At 41.0% G+C, this 21497-nt stretch overlaps 2 protein-coding genes across 5 annotated transcripts in view; one reads left to right on the forward strand and one right to left on the reverse strand.

The window, feature by feature from the left end:
* The window catches only part of LOC135217950 (uncharacterized), a 123650-nt gene that overhangs the window by 24392 nt on the left and 77761 nt on the right, over positions 1-21497 (reverse strand). The gene's annotated exons all lie outside the window — the stretch shown is intronic.
* The window catches only part of LOC135218025 (alpha-(1,3)-fucosyltransferase C-like), an 18521-nt gene continuing 7090 nt past the window's right edge, over positions 10067-21497 (forward strand). The window contains exons 1-3 of the mRNA XM_064254171.1: positions 10067-10755; positions 12297-12488; positions 14114-14320. Coding sequence (XP_064110241.1) covers positions 10067-10755; positions 12297-12488; positions 14114-14320 — 1088 coding nt within the window. The remainder of the gene's footprint in view (positions 10756-12296; positions 12489-14113; positions 14321-21497) is intronic.

Genomic DNA, 21497 nt, shown 5'->3' on the forward strand with positions numbered 1-21497 from the left:
AGAAATATCGGAAAAGTTTTATGAAGATCTTATTCACTGACTCGCTGTTAGGGAGCAAAAGACCGATATAGTAGAAGTAAGTCTTCAAAGGGAGGAGGAAAGATCCAATCATGGCGACGAATTGGGAAAAGATTGAAGGGAATTTCTATTCGAGAATACAATTCTCTATGATTGCCTGAGATTCGTGTGTGTGTGTGTTTACGCCCTTTACACGCCGTTTTGATGAGAGAGAAGAGAGAGGGAGAGAGAGAGAGAGAGAGAAGAGAGAGAGAGAGAGATGAGAGAGAGAGGCGGACAGATAGATGTTGAAAATGATGAATGACCAAAGGCTGGAATTAGAGGACAAAGTCTCTCTCTCTCTCTCTCTCTCTCTCTCTCTCTCTCTCTCTCTCTATATATATATATATATATATATATATATATATATATATATATATATATATATATGTGTGTGTGTGTGTGTGTGTGTGTGTGTGTGTGTGTGTGTGTGTGTGTGTGTGTTTGTACGTATACATGTATATAATATGTATGTATATGTCAGTGCCTTATATCAGGTCTAGTATAAGACAAATGGGAGAAAAATATAACAAAATAATAAATGAATCTCTCTCTCTCTCTCTCTCTCTCCACACACACAGACACTTGTGAGGTTAACACCCCTGCATTGTAAAATGACCAGATGTTACTGAAACTCTCAACAAGCAATGGGTTACAATAAAACATGACGGCCAACTGGGTATGAAATTCGGTATGATTCATTATTCCTGAGTTTCTCCAGGGACAGATAATTCTTATACTAAAATGCAGTTCTCATTTGATATTTCTCGATAGCCTGTCTTTCTTTTGGCACTAAATGCTAATGGTAATTTTCCTTTCCTAGCAAATTATAGTCGTTGATACAACAGCTTGCTTATTGGTTTGTTTGCTCAGATGCGTCAGAATGTCGACCACAACTCGTGAAGAAAAATGATTCGGACAGAACTGAAAGTATCACTTTTATTTCAAACTGTTTGCTCATATTACACGAAGCAATTAATGTAATCGTGATGTAACACCTGTTGAGGAGAGATGAGGACACGCTGGGAGACATACTATGGGGATGGAGGTTAAAGGAAGAAGAGGGAGACCAATGAAGAGACGGAGGGACTGTGTGAGAGGAGACTTGCATGAGAAGGGAATTGATGGGGCAGAAGCGCAGGATAGAAATAGATGGAAATGGCTACCCCATATAAAAATGGGAACCAGCTGGGAAGAAGAGGAAGAAGTGATGTAACAGATAGAAAAATACAGTGACCAGACATTCATTACACGTCTTTCCTTTCTGTCAGCAGGTGTTTCGGCAGACATCCGAAATAACACGGCAGGTGTGTGCATGGTGAGTCTCATCTGTTTTGAACATGTGTTCTAGCAGATTGCACTTGACGTTGTATAACGAAGTTGATTAGAAACTGATAGAGTTGGACGCATTTCTAAAATTGGTATCACATTTGTGTTTTGTAGAACCTGTCGTGTTTCGTTACTCTGCTCTAAAATGACGATCCGACTGGCGAAGAAGCCTTTCTGATTTCAGTTTGTTTATTTCACATAGGAAGTCTAACAATCGTGTTAATTATAATCCCTTTAGCTGTCACAGGTTTGAAGAAGAAGTTAAAAACTGACTTGCTAATCTTTAACCATTTAATAGCATGCTTTTAACAAGTTACTAAATGCTTTTAACAAGTTAATACCATCCTTTCAACAAGTTCATAAATGTTTCACAAGTTATAGCATCCTTTCAACAAGTTCATAAATGCTTTCAACAAGTTAATAGCCTGCTTGATACGAATTAATAGCATTCTTTCAACAAGTTAATAGCATGCTTTCAGCAAGTTAATAGCATACTTTTAACGACTTAGTAGCATCCTTTCAACAAGTTAATAGCATGTTTTTTTTTCAAGTTAATAGCATGCTTTCAACACTAGCATGCTGTTAACAAGTTATTAACATGCTTTTAACAAGTTAATAGCATGCTTTTAACGAGTTAATGGCATACTTTCAACAGGTTGATAGCATGCTGTTAATGAGTTATTAGCATGCTCTTAACAAGTTAATAACATGCTTTTAACGAGTTGATAGCATACTTTTAACAAGTTAATACCAAGAGAAAAGTGATGGAGGAAGTTTTATCTGTTAAATTCCGCGTGAGAAGAGAAAGAATAATGGAAAACGAAGCTTTCTTGCGAGGGACGAAAAGACAATTTGAAAGAGGAAGTGATAGTAGGGTGTTAGTTGTGGAAATTGCCCTTTAGATTGTGATGGAAATATATGATTATGGTATTACTTTCACATTTAGATAACTTTTACGTTATAATAGGTCGTATTTAACCTCTGATGGCTTCTGTCTTGGAAGAATATACTGTGTACTGTAGGTTATTATTATTATTTTTTATCTATCACTGTCCTCCAATTCGACTGGGTGGTATTTATAGTGTGAGGTTCCGGGTTGCATCCTGCCTCCTTAGGAGTCCATCGCTTTTCTTACTATGTGCGCCGTTTCTAGGATCCCACTCTTCTGCATGAGTCCTGGAGCTACTTCAGCCTCTAGTTTTTCCAGATTCCTTTTCAGGATCTTGGGATCGTGCCTAGTGTTGCTATGGTTATGGATACAATTTCCACTGGCATATCCCATATCCTTCTTATTTCTAATTTCAGGTCTTGATACTTATCCATTTTTTCCTTTTTTCCCCTTTCTTTCTCTTCAACTCTGATGTCCCATGGTATTGCGACATCAATGAGTGATACTTTCTTCTTGACTTTGTCAATCAACATCACGCCTGGTCTATTTTCCACGTATCACCCTATCTGTTCTGATACCATAGTCCAGAGGATTTTTGCCTGATCGTTTTCTATCACTCCCTCAGGTTGGTGCTCGTACCACTTATACTGCAAGGTAGCTGATGTTTCTTGCACAGGCTCCAGTGGAGGGCTTTTGCCACTGAATCATGCCTCTTTTTTGTAGCTGGTTCTGTGCAAGTGCCGGGCATTCGCTTGCTATGTGGTTTATGGTTTCATTTTTCGTATTGCACTTCCTACATATGGGAGAGATGTTATTTCCGTCTATCGTTCTTTGAACATATCTGGTTCTTAGGGCGGCCTGATCTTGTGCCGCTGTTATCATTCCTTCAGTTCCTTCTTTAGCTCTCCCCTCTGTAGCCATTGCCAATTGTCATCACTGGCTAGTTCTTTAAGGTCTGTCTCATGTATTGTCCGTGCATTGGTTTGTTGTGCCAGTCCTCTGTTCTGTCTGTCATTCTCCTGTCTCTGTATATTTCTGGGTCTTCGTCTACTTTTATTAGTCCCTTCTTCTTCCCATGCACTCTTTAGCCACTCGTCTTCACTGGTTTTCAGATATTGCCCCCAGTGCTCTGTTCTCGATGTTGACGCAGTCCTCTATACTTAGTAGTCCTCTCCCTCCTTCCTTTCGTGTTATGTATAGTCTGTCCGTATTTGCTCTTGGGTGTAGTGCTTTGTGTATTGTCATATTGTTTCCCGTTTTCTGATCTATGCTGCGGAGTTCTGCCTTCGTCCATTCCACTATTCCTGCGCTGTAACTGATTACTGGCTACTGCCCATGTGTTTTATGGCTTTTTATCATATTTCTGGCGTTGAGTTTTGACTTGAGTATCACCTTGAGTCTCTGCATATATTCTTTCCTTATCATGTCCTTCATCTCTTGGTGTTTTATATCCCCTCCTTCCATTATTCCCAGGTATTGTATCCTGTCTCATCTATGTGTTTGATGTTGCTTCCATCTGGTAGCTTTATCCCTTCAGTTCTCGTTACTTTGCTTTTTGTATGTTGACTAAGGCGCATTTTTCTATTCCAAACTCCATCCTGATGTCCCCAGATACAATCCTTACAGTCTGGATTAGGGTATCTATTTCCTTGATGCTCTTACCATACAGCTTGATGTCGTCCATGAACTTCAGATGGTTGATTCTGTTGCCTCTTTTCTTGAGTTGGTACCCGGCATCCATCTTCTGTAGTACTTTTGTCATGGAAATCATGGCTTACTACGAAGAGTAGATGGGACAGTGAGTCGCCCTGGAAGATCCCTCTCCAGAGATTAACCTCTGCTAGTCTTATTCCACAGCTTGTAAGTATTGTATTCAGTTGCGATTGTATTTTTGAGGAAGCTGATGGTGTTTTCCTCTGCCCCATAGTTTTTCAGGCATTCTATTAGCCATGTGTGTGGTATCATGTCGAAGGCTTTCTCATAGTCTATCCATGCCATGCTTAGGTTGGTTTTCCTTCTCCTACTGTTCTTCATTACCATTTTGTCTATCAGGAGCTGGTCTTTTGTGCCCCTACACTTCCTTCTGCAGCCTTTCTGTTGGTGGGGGATGGTGTTTGTCTCCTCTAGGTAATTGTATAGCCTTTCACTGATGATACCTGTAGTAACTTCCACATTATTGGTAGGCAGGTGATAGGCCTGTAGTTACTGGCTATATTTCCCTTACTCTTGTCTTTTGTACTAAGGATGTTCTTCCTGTGGTCATCCAATTTGGGTGCATGGTGATTTGAGATACAATGCTGAAGTTGAATATTTGCATTATTATTATTATTATTATTATTATTATTATTATTATTATTATTATTATTATTATTATTAGGAAGGAGGCCTTCTCTGAGGCAGTAGCATTGAATACCAATAGCTGTTTCAACGGGATTTAATTTATATAGAATCTTCTCAATTCTTCTTATGATCTTTTTCTCGTCAGCATGTAGCTGGTGTATTAAGTTTCCTAAGGACATGTAAAGATTTTCATTTGTCTTAGGCTTATTCCTCTAACGTGTCGACAGCGCACAGGCAGTCATCTATGAAAGTAAACTGTACTGTAAACTCTCATAGATGACTGCCTGTGCGCTGTCGACACGTTAGAGGAATAAGCCTAAGACAAATGAAAATCTTTACATGTCCTTAGGAAACTTAATACACCAGCTACATGCTGACGAGAAAAAGATAATAAGAAGAATTGAGAAGATTCTATATAAATTAAATGTCGTTGAAACAGCTATTGTATTATATATTATTATTATTATTATATTATTATAATATTAGACCAAGATGTAACCCAGCATTCAAAAATATAACATCCACATTTTGAAAGGAATTCATTTGCCTTAATTTCCATCAAAACTGACTCTCCCAGAAAAAACCGATTGAATATTTGCATTATTATTATTATTATTATTATTATTATTATTATTATTATTATTATATTATTATTATTATTATTATTATTATTATTATTATTATCATTAGACCAAGATGAAACCTAGCATTCAAAAATACAACATCCACATCTTGAAATGAATTCATTTGCTTTCATTCCCATCAAAGCTGACTCGCAGAAAAAACCGATTTAATATTTGTAACAAAAGCAGACCAAGAAAAGAAAGACTCTTCCTATCTTCTCATTATCCCATTTCCCAGTTAAAACACGAATCCGTTTTTACGAGAGAGAGAGAGAGAGAGAGAGAGAGAAAGAGAGAGAGAGAGAGAGAGAGAAAGAAAGAAAGGAACCTGCCGTTGTCGGAGAAGAATTCTGGAGACAGCTTGTTCTCTCGTACACCGAAGAAAAGCTTTTTTTTTTTCGACGAGGAAAGCGACACGCGAAGTCCCCGAGGAAAGGAAGGAAGGAATGAAATACCAAAAGCCATTGTCTAATAAAACAAAAGATACCTAGTAAGGTCCGAGGTGAAATGAGAGGTGGGGGTGCCTAAGAGTGAGTGACCTCCCTCCCCCGCGGGTTACAAAAGCCAGGAGGAAAAACTTGTAATAAAGGAGAGCTGATGAAGTAAAAGAGAGAAACAAAGGATATTCGCAGGACATTGTGTGACGAAAATCACTGTTTCTCGAGTCACGGATCGTAACAAATTTTTTATGACGTTGGGGGGGGGGGGGGGGGGGTTAGGAAGTGCGCTGATTAAATACTGGTGTGAGCGAATCTAAGAAAGGACAAAAGTTTGTTACAGATTAGGACGTCGGTAGTTCAAGCGAAGATGCAATGCGTTGCTACCTTGATCCCCGTCAGTACACCTCATGCGGTACCCTGTAGGCATTATTTAAGGTTATATTTGCAGCGTGCCTTCGGCCCCAAGCTGCAATCCCTTTCGTTCCTTTTTACTGTACCTCCTTTCATATTCTCTTTCTTCCATTTTACTTTCCCCAACTCCTAACAATAATATTTGATTCATAGTGCAACTGCTTTGAGGTTTTCCTCCTGTCACACCTTTCAAACCTTTCACTGCTAATTCTTCGTTTCAGCGTTGAATGGCCTCATAGGTCCCAGCGCTTGGCCTTTGGCCTAAATTCTATATTCAATTCAATCACTACACTAATACAATTCTCCATGTATTTGATAATTTACTTAATTTCTTTCTTTCTAGGAGCAACGCACCTCTGTTTGCAATAAACAAATGAGGGACGAATCATGATTAGAATGCAGACACCAAGGAAACGTGGGCCGTCAAGAAGAAAGGCCATACAAATATACACGTCAGAGATGACATGAAGGTAGGCTCAAGATCTGTATAGGTCTCCTGAACAATTCCATGCTGTTACATGTCGTGAGAATGGCAGAGAGCCCCCAATCTTGTTGAAGGTTCGGTAGTATGAGGAGGGTTGGGGGGGGGGGGGGTGGGGGGGGGGGGGGGGCTGTATGCACTCATATATAATATGACCCTTTTTGGATAGAATTTGTTCAAGTGTAAGATGGAGTGAATTTCGATGATTTATTTGTCTTAGTCAATATCGCTGTCATTTATGTTTATACATCTGTGTATATACAGATACATACATACATACATACTTATATATGCATATATATGTAGATATACGCATATGTATATGTATACTACATATGAATATATATATATACATACATATATATATATATATATATATATAGGTGTGTGTATATATATAGATATACTATATACTATATATATATATATATATATATATATATATAGACTAGATAGATAGATAGATAGATAGATAGATAGATAGATAGATAGTAGATAGATAGATTGATAGATAGATAGATAAATTTAATCATTTTCCGTAACCATAGAGGGCTGCAGAAAAGATCACGCAATGGTCACTTCTACATTTATACCCTAACTCGCACAGAGGGCCCATCACCACCAGCATTTTCAAACCCCCTTTATTCTGTGCCGTCATTCACCTGGATGTCAAGACCTTTATTATTTTCCAACATCGCCACAATTGCCCAACACTTCTGTAGTATAAACTACTTTAGGAACCCCTTATCACCTGTTAGTTCCACGTAACTTAATTTCAAAATACTGTACATGCTAAATTTTTACCATTTTTGCATTATTATTTCCAGATTTATCTCTCTGTCAATTCCTCTCATTAGTTTCTGCCGTTTATTTGTTTGTTTGTATGGTGTTTTTACGTTACATGGAACCAGTGGTTATTCAGCAACGGGACCAACGGCTTTACGTGACTTCCGAACCACGTCGAGGGTGAGCTTCTATCACCAGAAATACACATCTCTCACACCTCAATAGAATGCCCGAAAATCGAACTCGCGGGCACCGAGGTGGCAGGTCAAGACCATACCGATCACGCCACTGAGGCGCTTTTCTGCCATTTAGTCATTCCTTTTTAACATCCGAACTTCACTTCCATAAAGGACAGATGGTTCAACAGTCTTTGCAGTGTTTTGCACACACCCTTTCACCTTCCCTGTTTCACCTGTTCATTCGCTTGCTTCTGCTCTCATCCCGCCATCATCTGTCATGTTTACTCCCAAACACTTATAACTAACAAACGCTTCACTTTTCCAGCTTTCTATATTAATATTCATTGCTCCATCTTCCTGGCTTCCATTTACCATTGTCACATTCACTCAACTTTCCCCTCTTGCAAGTTCCTCGCTGGACGAGTGGTTTATGCTCCCCTACCGACTCGGCAGTCCCAAGCTCGATTCCCCGCTCTGCCATCGTGGAATCAGAGGAATTTGTTTCTGGTGGTTAGAAATTAATTTCTCGATATAATGTGGTTTGGATCCCACAATAAGCCGTAGGTCCCATTGCTAGGTAACCAATAGGCTCCTAGCCACGTAAAAATATCTCATCCTTCTGGCCAGCCCTAGGAGAGCTGTTAATCAGTTCAGTGATCTGGTTAAACGAAGGTATACTTTACCTCTTCCCTCTTCCTAACACTTTCAAGTCCTTACATGAGGTAAATTGTGCTTAGTGTTGTAGGTTAAACTGTAGGTTACAGTACATCAAACTCCTGCAGCCTGGTTATAAAGCTAAAAAAAGTAAAAGCGTAATTCATTTGACTATTTGAAAAGTCTTGCAGAAGAGTAGATTATGATAATTCATAATCTACTTGATATTACATAACGGTCAAGCCAATCCAGACATGAAGTTGTTCCTTCCGCAGACGGTTTTATATCCACAGAAAAATATATGTAATCAAAAATATATATACTCAAATTGGATCAGCTTAAAGAAGTGTAGAGGGTAAAAGCCCAGCAAAGGGCTCTTGTGTCGAGTCTGTCAGGAACAAACAATGTTTTGAGACAGAAAATGTCACATGCCACGCAGTCGTTCGGAGCTTGCCAAAGACATAGTCTTCTTCGCTTTGAATCATTACTTGCTTTTGATGAACAAATCCTCTCTTCGGAGGCTAAGTTATTCTCGAACTTTCCTTAGTTGGGGGTTCATGTCAACCGGAGGATTGCAGATATGGCATGCAATATATTTTCAAGTTGTTGTGTTACGTAATTCTCATTGAAACTTATGTGAACAGTTTAGAAATAGGCTTTACATAGAAAAAATGAACAATATACCTACACTAATCTCCTTTTGAACTGGATTAAATATAAGACAAAGACTTTGTAAACCTCAAAAATAAACAGGTGTTTCGTAATTTCTGAAAGACAATTCATAGCTGTATTTGTTCTACACTTGTTTGCCATAACCACATTACTTTTTTTTTCAAAAACTGTAATTCACACTGGGACTTTTCCGTAATTGACGAAAGTTGTACATGTTCTAAATCCTAATTATTTGATTCTAATTGACTTAAGGTGTACCTGTGAAGAAGCCGAGGCGTTGTTTGCTAAAATGAACAGGTTAATGAGCATTTTCTCACTGTCCAAAGTACAGGTGGCGGTTGTAAAAGTATATACTTGTATATTTACCCTTGAAGATGATTCCCGCAGATTCCACTGGTCCGAGTAACTATCTGGGCGTAACTATCTAGCTAAGACACTAGACATTTCTAGTTAAATTCCCCTTTGAGGATTATTTGTTAAGGCAATAAAAAAATTATAAGTAAAATTGAAGTTTGATATTTTTTCTCCAGTGATGTAAGCAAAACTGGCTTTAACCTAGCTAGTAATATCTAATTAAAACTGAAGTTCTATTTAAAGTAATCATAAGGATGATCCTAGTAGTAATATCTAATTAAAACTGAAGTTCTATTTAAAGTAATCATAAGGATGATATGGCACTCCTTAATTTGCCTAGTGATGTAAGCAAAACTGAGCAAGTTAGTAGATGCCATTAACAGGAAAATTAAAATCAAAAGACACTTGGTATGGGTCGTTTTGCGTGTCTGCCCACCTGTTAGTTCCTCATTATAATTACAGATTTCAAGAAACTTTATTTTTATGGTGGGGTTTAGCTGTGAATAACACCTCACTGAGAGGTTGGTGTCTCAAAAGCGAGTGTGGTGATTGGTGAGAAGTTAGAGCGTTATGAACGAAGTGGACTGATTTTAACTGCTTTGAAAGGGATAAGTAATAATAATAATAATAATAATAATAATAATAATAATAATAAATAATAATAATAATAATAAATATTGAAACGAATCAAGAAAAAGGAAAGGTGCATGATATCTTCAAGTATGGATACTGTGTATGGTTTGCCTTCTCCCGCCAAGCAAGTTTTAGAAGCTTCTTAAAAAAAATATGTAGCCAAGACAAACCTACTATCAGTGAGTAAGAGAGGAAGTTCTCTCAGTCACCTGGCTATCATGAGATTAAGCCTGAGAGCATTCTTTGGCGTTCGCCATGGCATGACTTCTCTCTTGCCTGTTTTTTCTCTGTTACTGTTGTTGTTCGTTGACACCAGAATTACTGACTTCCTGTCACAGACGCGAAAATCAAGCTCCGCCAAAGTGACTTCAGGCTTCGTCCACGGTGGAACCAAGCAGGAATCAGGTTATATCAACGGTGAAACTAATGAGACCGTAGATTTCACCCAAGATGAAACCAGTCAGACCTCTGATTTTATCAACGGTGGGACCAATCAGAACTCTGATTTCACCCAAGATAGAACCAATCAGAACCCTGATTTCACCCAAGATAGAACCAATCAGAACCCTGATTTCACCCAAGATAGAACCAATCAGAACTCTGATTTCAGTCAAGATAGAACCAATCAGAACTCTGATTTCACCCAAGATAGAACCAATCAGAACTCTGATTTCAGTCAAGATAGAACTAATCAGAAGTCTGATTTTATCAACGGTGGAACCTACCAGACCTCAGATTTCACCCAAGATGGAACCAATCAGACCTCAGATTTCCTTCAGAACTGGACGAATCAGATTTCTGATTTTGTTCAAGATGGCGACGATATTGTGCCTGCCGAGCCGAACGTGAAGAAGAAAGTCATTCTCTACTGGACAAAATGGTACAAGAAAACGAAGTGGGAAGATAGGTATGTCCATTGTTATCTCCTTCCGTTTTCTTTCTTAAGGTTCTTGGCAGCGTCCCTTCGACCCCTTGCTGCAACCCCTTTCAATCCTTTTACTGTACCTCCGTTCATATTCTCTTTCTTCCATCTTGCTGTCCACCCTCTCCTAACAATTTTTTCATGGTTTTACAACTACGAGATTTTGCTCTTGTTGCACGGTTCAAACATTTCTTCTTTGAATTTTCCTTTCATTCATTCGTATGGTTTTATGTACAGCCATTCACAACAATAACTCCCTTGTACACTACTGAATAAGTTGCTTCTTATATATATTTTATAATTGTCTTTTAGCGTCTTCTCATCAGTATCGCAGCTCCTGTTAAATAGTAGAATCTGTAGTTTTAAATTTGCTTTATTCTTGTATGATCTTCACTTCAGGCGGTATTTTGTTGTATAGTCTTGGTGCACATTGTTCAAATTCTCTCTCACTTGACTTACAATTTCACCGCTGAAAGACCTCATGGGTCCCAGTGCTTGGCTTTGGCCTAAATACTTTATTCTTCTATTCCATTCTTTTGAAATATTTTAAAATCTTCTGCCAAAGGGAATTTTCGTGCCTTTTAGCTATAAGCCTACGAATGTAAAGTAAATTATGAGATGTCACTGACTTTTGAGAAGTAAGGCCACATTGACAAATATCGGTCAATCTAGGAAAGTCTCTTTTCGCTATTATCAATTTATCATGTTTCTGATGTTTCAAAATGCATCAGATGAAAGGAATACAGAGTAACAGATCAGAGCTATTGGAGGCATTGTTGGCTTTTCTATAGCAGGCATTTCAGAAGGAATATGACAGCCAGACTAACCTTCACTCAACCTCAGATGCTGTGCCCTGACCTTACCCCCCTCCTCACCCACCCCCAAAGTAAGTCGTGACCCTCATTCTGTATTCTAACCCCCATTAAATCTCTGTTTCTCTTTTCAAGTCGACCTTAGTTATTTGCAATGAAAAATAATTTATATTTGTTTATAGTACAACACGAGGAAATAGGAAAGTTTGAAGAGGGCAAAGCTTGGGAAGGCATAAACAAGTAAAGCTGCTCAGACAAGAGGGAACAGACAGATGGGATGAAATATGATAGACGATCGATAGAAAATGACAAGAAAACTAAGACCCTTTGTAGTATGTCATTATTATTCGAATGTGTCAAAATGCATAATGTCAGGTGCTATTATTATTAGTAGTTGTAGAATTTCTCTAAATAAATGGCTCTTCTAGCTTCAAATTAAGGTATTTAACCCTTGGTCTAGGGTATGCATCTGTAACATCTGTCTACGAGATTTGAATAATTCATCCCTAACCAACAACTCAAATCTGAATGGTAATGATTAGAAAAAAAGGGAGATATCAAGCCTTTCTTTTTAAATTAATTAGATGTTTCTCTAATCGTGTGAAATCGTCCCTAATACCACAACAGTATATGTAACCCTTCTAGACCTACACCACCTTAACGATCAAGCAAAAAGCGAATTGTCTGAATAAAATGCATTTTAAATTGATTCAGATATGCTAATTCTCTTTCTCGCACTACAGTTGACATTGAGATTGGCATTCACCCATTCAAACCAAATATTAATTCCAGGTTTGGAACCAAGGGAACTTACGAGACTGCTGGATGTACGAAGTACCGGTGTGAGTTCACCCACGACAGGAGTAGGTTGCCTGAGGCCAACGCTCTGCTCTTCAAGTCTGATACGTAAGCAGTGTTTCGTCCGTGAGTTTTTAAAGGCTTTTACTACATTATCCACCATCCATGATATCTACCTTTTTGACTATATAAGATACTTTATATAGATATATATATATATATATATTATATATATATATAGATATATATATATATAGATATATCGATATATATTATATTATAACCATACATACAGGGATTCTCTCCTAGTAAGAGATGGCTCCACAGAAGAAACAACAGACATATCACAACCCCATACATATTTAATTAAACTTCCAAATTATGGATGAGACCGTGTATAGTAAAATTACCGCAGTATCAGCCACTCCACACACCTACATAGGAAGCTCATCAGAGGCATTTCAAAACCCAACACATGCACGTGCCATCGCCCCCACCCCCCCCCCCAACCACCCCACCTGCCGCCCTCTCAAGTGTATTCCTGAAGCATATCCTGGATATCAAAGCCCTTCTTTTTCAAAATCTCGTAAGATAGATTATTTTAATAAACAAAAAGTAATCAGGTTGTGACGGGTAAATTCTACAGAAAGGCTCAACAGAAGCTGTCTAGTACCATCCCTTTGGGATTAATGTGGGAAAACAGAAAAAACGATGGCAAATTTCACATTATTATCTCATCTGTCTTCTTCTTCTTCCCAGCTTGTTCCCATTTTTATATGGGGTCGCCGTTTCGGATGAGCCGTTTCCATCTATTTCTATTCTGCGCTTCTGCCTCATCAATTCCCTTCTCATGTAAGTCTCCTCTCACACAGTCCTTCCATCTCTTTCTTGGTTTCTCCCCCTCTTCTTCTTCTTCCTTCCAACTCCAGCCCCATAGTATGTCTCCCAGCGTGGTCCTCATCTCTCCTCAACAGGTTGTCCATACCATCTCAGCCTCCCCTCCTGCACTTTCTTTGATACTTCCACCACCTTAGTTGACCCCCTTTATGTAGTCATTTCTGATCCTATCCTCTCTTGTCCACCCCAGACATCCACCTAAGCATTCTCATTTCTGCCACATCCATCTTCTTCTGCTCTGTTTTTCTCATGCTTGCTGTTTCCGTACCATACAGCATTGCTGTTCTTACCACCGTCTTTTGTTGTGAAATTTTTTTCCTTTTAACTAAGCGGCAACTCTTTTGTCACAAAGAACTCCAGAGGCCGCTCTCCAGTTGTTCCCAGCCTGCCTGTAACCCGATGTTTTACTTCTTCTTCCATACTTCCTCCAGCGTTAACAAAGATCCCAAATTAAAACCTTAAACTTATCAACTCTACCTTATTTGCTCTCCACAAGCTGAATACTTTCTCTATCATCCCCATCAGTGGGTGGTACACATATATTCTGTCTTAGATCTACTATTCTCATTCCACTGTACTGCAATGTATACACCGTTTTCTATATGGTTCAGGCAAAATTTCTATTGATAGACGATATCTCCGTGTGGAGCTCTTCTGTAGAATGTATTGTGATGAATTATGAACCTCCTAAGAACAGGTTACAGCTACTAAATCTTTCCCGTAAAAAAAAAGGAAAAAAAAACAAGAATAGGCTATGAACCAATCACCTATCAAATCATAACTTCCATAAGTTCGTTTCTCTCTGAATGTTCTAACGAACTTTACTACCGACAAAGGCTCAGCGCTGACGATCTTCCAACCCGTTTCCCGGACCAGCGTTGGGTGTGGGTGGAAGTGGAGGCACCCATAGTATGGCGAGGAGAGAAAGCGCTCTCTACTCTCAAGGAAATTGGGAGCCATCAGTTCAACTGGACCATGAGTTACCACACGTCTTCCGACATCATGGGTGCTAATGGATACCTTCTGTCTCGGAATTCCTCCATGTAAAAGCAAATATCAACGTTATTATTTAATTTGCTTGCTCGTGTGATTACATTATTATTGTTATTCAGAAGATGAACCCTATTTATATGGACCAAGGCCAAAAAATGTGGTGTTCATAGGCCGAGTATTCACGCACAGGTTTACCTGTCAGTTCCTCTGCCAGTTCATCGAAACTGACGTTAAAACGTACGTGTAGACGGCAGTTTGTGGGTGGAGTCAGTCCACTCACCAAAACTGAGGAACTGATGGAATTACCGAAAGTTCTTTCGACCGACTGACAGGTGATCGCACGTGTGGACGGGTAACCAACGATTTTATGACAGTTCGCCGCCGGATTTCGTCTGGGAAGGATCTCAGCCGCTCGGACTAGAATATAAATAAACTATGTATATAGGCCTAATTCATTTCATTGTTAGACCATGCGGTGCTATTTGTAGACCGTTGCCAGTCCAAATCTTATGATAAATATAAGAGAGAAAAAAATTTCCATGCGATAGACAATTTGGTATAGGCCTAGACCAGTGTCCTGCCTTTTTATGGAAGGTGTTACTAGTGAAAGTAGGCTTCACGGTCTATTTCATAAATAACTGAACCAGCCCCCAGGTCTAATTTAGCCTGATTTATTAATATTGTATGACGTCTTTCTTTAATAGGCAATATCTAGACCATACTCTGTTTTGTCTTTTTGCTTCTTTCCTATTTTGAAGTGAATTGCCGCAGTAGCAGCTAGTCTTTGTAGCTCTACATCCTTATCTGTTATCACCCAGTGAAGTTTCCATCGCTCCATATAATATAGTTGTTGTCACGACGAAGGCTGGACGAGAAATGAGGGCAATGCCAATGACCTCGAGTTGACTGTCCGACTGACTGACAGTTCTACTCTGTACGTGTGGATGCTCATCCGTCGAACGGTCGTGAACTTGTTTATCGTCCGTTCTATTTTAGCCTTTTTAGCCTTTCTAGGGGGCCGTTGTAGGCTCAAAGTTATTATTATTATTATTATTATATTATTATTATGATTACTATTATATTATTATTATATTATTATTATAAGAAGATGACCCTATCCATATGGAACAAGCCCACCATAGGGGAGATTGACCGGAGATTCAAGCTTCCAAAGGATATTTTGCCATTCTTGGAAAGAAGTAATAACAGAAGGTAATGGGAAATACAGAATGAAAAGATCGCTAATCAGAGAGAGAGAGAGAGAGAGAGAGAGAGAGAGAGAGAAGAGAGAGAGAGAGAGAGAGTTTCATTAGCGACTTGTGTTTGTGATGGTTAATTTTTCAAAATCATTTTCACACAATTGTTAACAAATGTCCCCCTAATCAAATCATTCTTCAATTGAATGCCTGCAGACGGGTTCTTTTGAAACAAGTATGTCTTACCCCCCCCCCCACTTTGATTAAAACTACACAAATTGGAAACCCTTACCTGTTGTCAATGGTGCCCTCTGTCTGCAAACATGTCATTAGGCTATTAAGATCACGTAAGTATAAAAATATACTATTTATTACCCAAAGCAGATGAATATAGAATAGAACAAAATGATTAACAAGTCATAGTGACAAAAACCCAAATCTGCCCATAAAGAAAACTAGTAAGTTATCACTCTACCCTCCTGACTAAGAATTCACTCCCAGACCCAGAATGTCAATAGGTTCATTATATTAGTCAGGTTAGAGAATCCCGTCTCTAGTACCATGGAATAGAACCCATCTGTAATAAAGATAACAATGGATAAAAGATACACTTTACACATCACTCTTTTCAATGTAATTAAGTAAAAGAATGTATTTCACACTTCTCTCTCTTTTCAAAGGTAACGGTTTTCTAAGTCTTACAAAAATATGTGCCATACCTTTACGATGGGGGTTTTCTCTCCCGCCACCTGACGTGTACCAACTGACCTCTTTCTTCTCACCAAAAGGAATGCGACTTTCGCAAGTGCCCTGGTCTATTAGACCTGTAACATCCGTACAAACGAATGTACATGCTTGACGACAAGATGAGCGGTCTCTCGGTTAAAACGCTTACGTACCAAATTCCTTCACTCAAGAAAGCTGCCCCTACAGCTCAGCCTGTCTCCAAGCAAGACATGATATGTGATTCACTAACATTACACACTTGTAAGATATGCACACACAAATACAAACACACACACGCATACACACACAAGCGAATCATTATACAATTCTACCATCTTTCTTCGTAACTAGAGTGAATGTCACTTTTAAATTATCACAGGAAATAGCAACGCTGTCAGCTCATACCGAAATAACGCAATCGAGTTGAAAACCAAGTGTTCATTAGGCAGAAATCTTACGGTGCCTTCCAGATCTCTGTTAAAGGTAGATACGATAGTGAATAGACTGCTTGGGGGGGAACTAAATGGTTAAGCGTACTATGAAAATGACTCGGACTATTACTTTACAAGGCTGAAGCATGGAAAGGGGTACAGACGTAGCCTGTTCTCCCTTATTGGGAAATTATTGTCAGTAGTATTTAAAGGTGAATGTGAATAAAACAAAGGTGTTGCTGAGCAGTAGAGAAGATAGAGACAGAATAGTAATACAAGAAAAAAGAGACTCGATTGTAATACAGGCAGAAAAGTTTAAATACTTAGGATTTACTTTAAGCCAAGAGGGAAGATGTGTGGCTGAAGTTGACAGTGGGATAAAAGCTGCATGGGGGAAGGGGAGAGAAGTAGCTGGAGTAATATGTGATAAGAAAATGCAAATCAAGCTAAAAGTCAAGATATATAACACCGTGACAAGACCAGTGTTAATGTATGGAACAGAAACATGGGCTCTAAAAAGAAAAGAGGAAGTAAAACTTGTGAGAACAGAGATGAAAATGCTAAGTGGATTATGGGAATATTGCTGGTTAAGAGATTAGAAAATGATGAAATAAGACGAAGGGAAGGCATAGTAAAGATTACAGAAGTGATAAGAGAGTCACGATCTAAAGATCTTACATATATATATATATATATATTATATATATATATATATATATATATATATATATATGTATATATATATATATATATATATATATATATATATATATATATATATATATATATATATATATATATATATATATATATTTATACCTTGCCCACCACGGGTCCCGGGACGGGTGGGCAAGGTCAGCCACATGTCTCAGGACAGGCGGGTGAGGCCCACTACTGGTCCTGGGACAGGCGGGCGAGGTCCGCCACGTGTCCTGTGACAGCCGGACGAGTCTTGCCATATGTCCCGGGAAGGGTGGCCGAGACCCCCCAAGGATCCCGGGATGGACGGGCAGGCGAGGGCTTTCACGGGTCCTGGGATGGGTGGGTTAGGCCTGCTACGGGTACTGGGACAGGAGGGGCACCTGGCGGGAGGGTGCAAATGGATAGGGCCAGTAGGTCTTGGGCCTCTGGCAGGGAGGCGACCAGGTCGGGCTGCCATGGGTGGGGCCCCAGCCGGGGAGGTAACTGGATTGGTGTGCTAGGGTTGGGGACCCCGGCGGGGAGGTGACCAGGTTGGGCTGGCATGGTTGGGTGCCCCAGCAGGGAAGTGACTGGGTCAGGGCTCCAGATGGTGGGACCGGGCCCTTTGGTGGTAGGCCACTCAGGATATATATTTATGAAAGATTATATATATATATATATATATATATATATATATATATATATATAATATATATATAGTTATATATATAAGATTTTTAGATCTGCTCTATATAAATATATATGTGTATATATATATCTATATATATATATATATATATATATATATATATATATATATATATATATATATATATATATATATATATTTTTAGATTTTTGCTCCTATATAAAATATATATGAATATATATTTATATATATATATATATATATATATTATATATATATATATATATAAATATGTATAAAATATATATATATATATATATATATATATATATATATATATATATATATATATATATATATATACATATATTTATATAGAGCAGATCTAAAAATCTTATATAGATAATATATATATATATATATATATATATATATATATATATATATAATATATATATATATATATACATATATATAGTATATATATTATATATATATATATATATATATATATATATATATTTATATATAGAGCAGATCTAAAATCTTATATATATATATATATATATTTATATATATATATATATATATATATATATATATATATATATACATATATTTATATAGAGCAGATCTAAAAATCTTATATATATATATAGATATATATATATATATATATATATATATATATATATATATATATATATATATATATATATATATATCTAATCTTTCATAAATATATATCCTGAGTGCCTACCACCCGGTGGGGTCCCATCTGGAGCCCTGACCGGTCGCTCCCCTGCTGGGGCACCCAACCATGCCAGCCCAACCTGTCTCGAGACATGTGGCTGACCTTGCCCACCCGTCCCGGGACCCGTGGTGGGCTTCGTCTGCCCGTAACGGGACACTGGCGGGCCTTCCCACCTGTCCCGGGACCCTTGGCGGGCCTCACCCGCCCATTCCAGGACCCGTGGCAGCCCTCGCCCACCCGTCCCAAGACTCTGGCGGGCCCCACCTGTCCCTCCCAGGACCCCTGGCAGGCCTCGAGCCGCCCGTCCCGGGACCTGTAGCAGGCCTCGCCAGCCTGTCCCGGGACCCCCAGCCCGCCAGTCCCGGGACAAGTGGTGGGCCTCGACCGCCTGTCCGGGGACCCCTATCGGGCCTCGCCCGCCCATCCCGGGACACGTGGCAGGCCTTGCCCGCCCGTCCCAGGACCCATGGCGGGCCTCACCCGCTCATTACAGGACCCGAGGCGGGCTTTGCCCACCCATCCCGAGACCCCTGCCGGGTCTCGCCCACCCGTCCCGGAACCCCTGGCGGGCCTCTCCCACCCATCCCGAGACACATGGCAGACCTCGCCCACCTGTCCCAGGACCCCATGCGGGCCTCGCCCGCCCGGCCTGGGACATGTGGCGAGCCTCACCCGGCCATATCAGGACCCTGGCGGGCTTGCCCGCCTGTCCCGGGACCTCTGGAGGGCCTCGCCCGCCCATCCCGGGACATGTACCGGGCCTCGCCCACCCGTCCTGAGACACGTACCGGGCCTCTCCCTCTCATCCCGGGACACCTGGCAGGCCTCTCCTCTCCTGCCCATCCCGGGACATGTGCCAGGCCTCGACCGCCCGTCCTGGTGACCCTGGCGGGCCTCGCCCGCATGTCCCGGGACACGTGGCGGGCTCCCCCGCCCGTCCCGGGATCCCTGGCAGCTCACCCGACCATCCCGAGACACATGGCGGGCATCTCCCACCATCCCGGTACCCTGGCGGGCCTCGCCCGCCCGTCCCGGAACCCCTGAAGGGCCTCGCCCGCCCATGCCCGGGACACGTGACTGGCCTTACCCGCCCCCGTCCCGGGACCCTTGGCGGGCCTCGCCCGCCCGTCCCAGGACCCGTGGCAGCCCTCGCCCGCCCGTCCCAGGACTCTTGGCGGGCCTCACCCGTCCCTCCCAGGACCCCTGGCTGGCCTCGCCCACCCGTACCAAGAGCAGTGTTGGGCCCCGCCTGCCGTTCCCAGGACCCCTGGCGGGCTTTGTCCGCCCGTCCCCGGACCAGTGGTGGGCCCCGCCTGCCTATCCCTGGACCCCTGGCGGGCCCCGCCCGCCTGTCTCAGGACCAGTGGCGGGCCCTGCCCACCCTTACCGGGACCCCTGGCGGGCCTTGCCCGCCCGTCCTGGGACCAGTGGCGGGCCTCGCCCGCCAGTCCCTAAAGAGATCAATACCTATTCTGAGCCTTAGAACCAGAATATGCCACTAAATGTTTTCAGTTCTCCTCGGGCTTTTCTGAATCCTCTGCTTCTTTTCCTAGCACCTCCACGAATCCTACTCCATCCTCTATTCTCCTGGGCTTTTCTGAATCCTCTGCTTCTTTTCCTAGCACCTTCACGAATCCTACTCAGTCCTCTCAATTCTCATGAGGCTTCTCTGAATCCTTTGCTTCTCCTGGCACCTCCACGAATCCTCTCATTTTCCTCACGGTTTCTACAATCCTATTTTTATTTTACTTTCCTTTCCGGGAATCAATAAAACTCTAAGAATACATTTTATCATATTTATTTCCGTTCAAGTTCAATTTCCTTCAAGGTTAACAAAGCAAACTTATACAAAATAAACATCAAACTTTCCATACAACAAAACATTTTTCTAAAATTTTTCACATCTAATCCGTCTGAGCGAGGCAGCGCAGTCTTGATCGCGGCATTCCTTGAAGATCGACAGCAGCTTCTGAGTTTCCAGTTTCCTTCTCCAGGCGTCTGTACTTCTCCTGGAGGTTCTTCAGGTCGCACACCAATTTTTCCTACGCTCCTCTCAGCTGTCGAACCTCATCTTCCAGCTGGTCGTTCCGTTCGCCCTTGACACTGGCCTTCCTCTCCAGCGATTCCAGGCGACGATTTCGTTCCTCTAGAAGGCATGGCAGCTCATTCCTCTTGAGTTTCGCCGCCTCAGCTTCACACTGGAGTCCACTCTTTTCCTTTGAGAGGTCTTCCACTTCCTTATGCAGGCGCTGGAACCTCAGCTCGAGGTCTTTCCTGTCGGATTCCCTCTTTTCAGTCGCGTCTTTTTGTTCCTGGATGAGCGTCACCATCCGCGCTGTTTCTACTTCTGTCGTACGAGTTTCTCGAGCCTCTCAAGCAGGCAGTCTGCCTCTGCCAACTGCACTGTCAGTTCCCTTATCCTCTCACATAGGGCATCGTTTCTCTGCCCAATCTTCTTCATGTTGTCCTTCAGCTGCTAATTTTCTTCTGTCATCTTGGGGATCTTGTCTTCCAGCTGCCGTTTCTCCCTCTTCTCTTGATCGTTCTCCCTTTTAAGAAACGTTCCTGCTTCGAGCGAGTGGGCCCTGTCTTGCCAGGCCTGCTGTTGTAACACATCCTGAGTGATTTGGATTACTCGAGTGCGTTCTTCCCTTCCGCCCGCCTTCTGAATCTCTTCATGGTTAGTCGAGCCTCTGTTCCAGCTGAAAAATTGTCCTGCCCAAGTTCACGCTCTGCTCTTTCTGGCACTGGATGGTGTCTCGCAAGGCCGCAATTCTCCAATTCAGTTCC

This window comes from Macrobrachium nipponense, chromosome 9 (genome assembly GCF_015104395.2).
Source record: "Macrobrachium nipponense isolate FS-2020 chromosome 9, ASM1510439v2, whole genome shotgun sequence".
NCBI lineage: Eukaryota > Metazoa > Arthropoda > Malacostraca > Decapoda > Palaemonidae > Macrobrachium > Macrobrachium nipponense.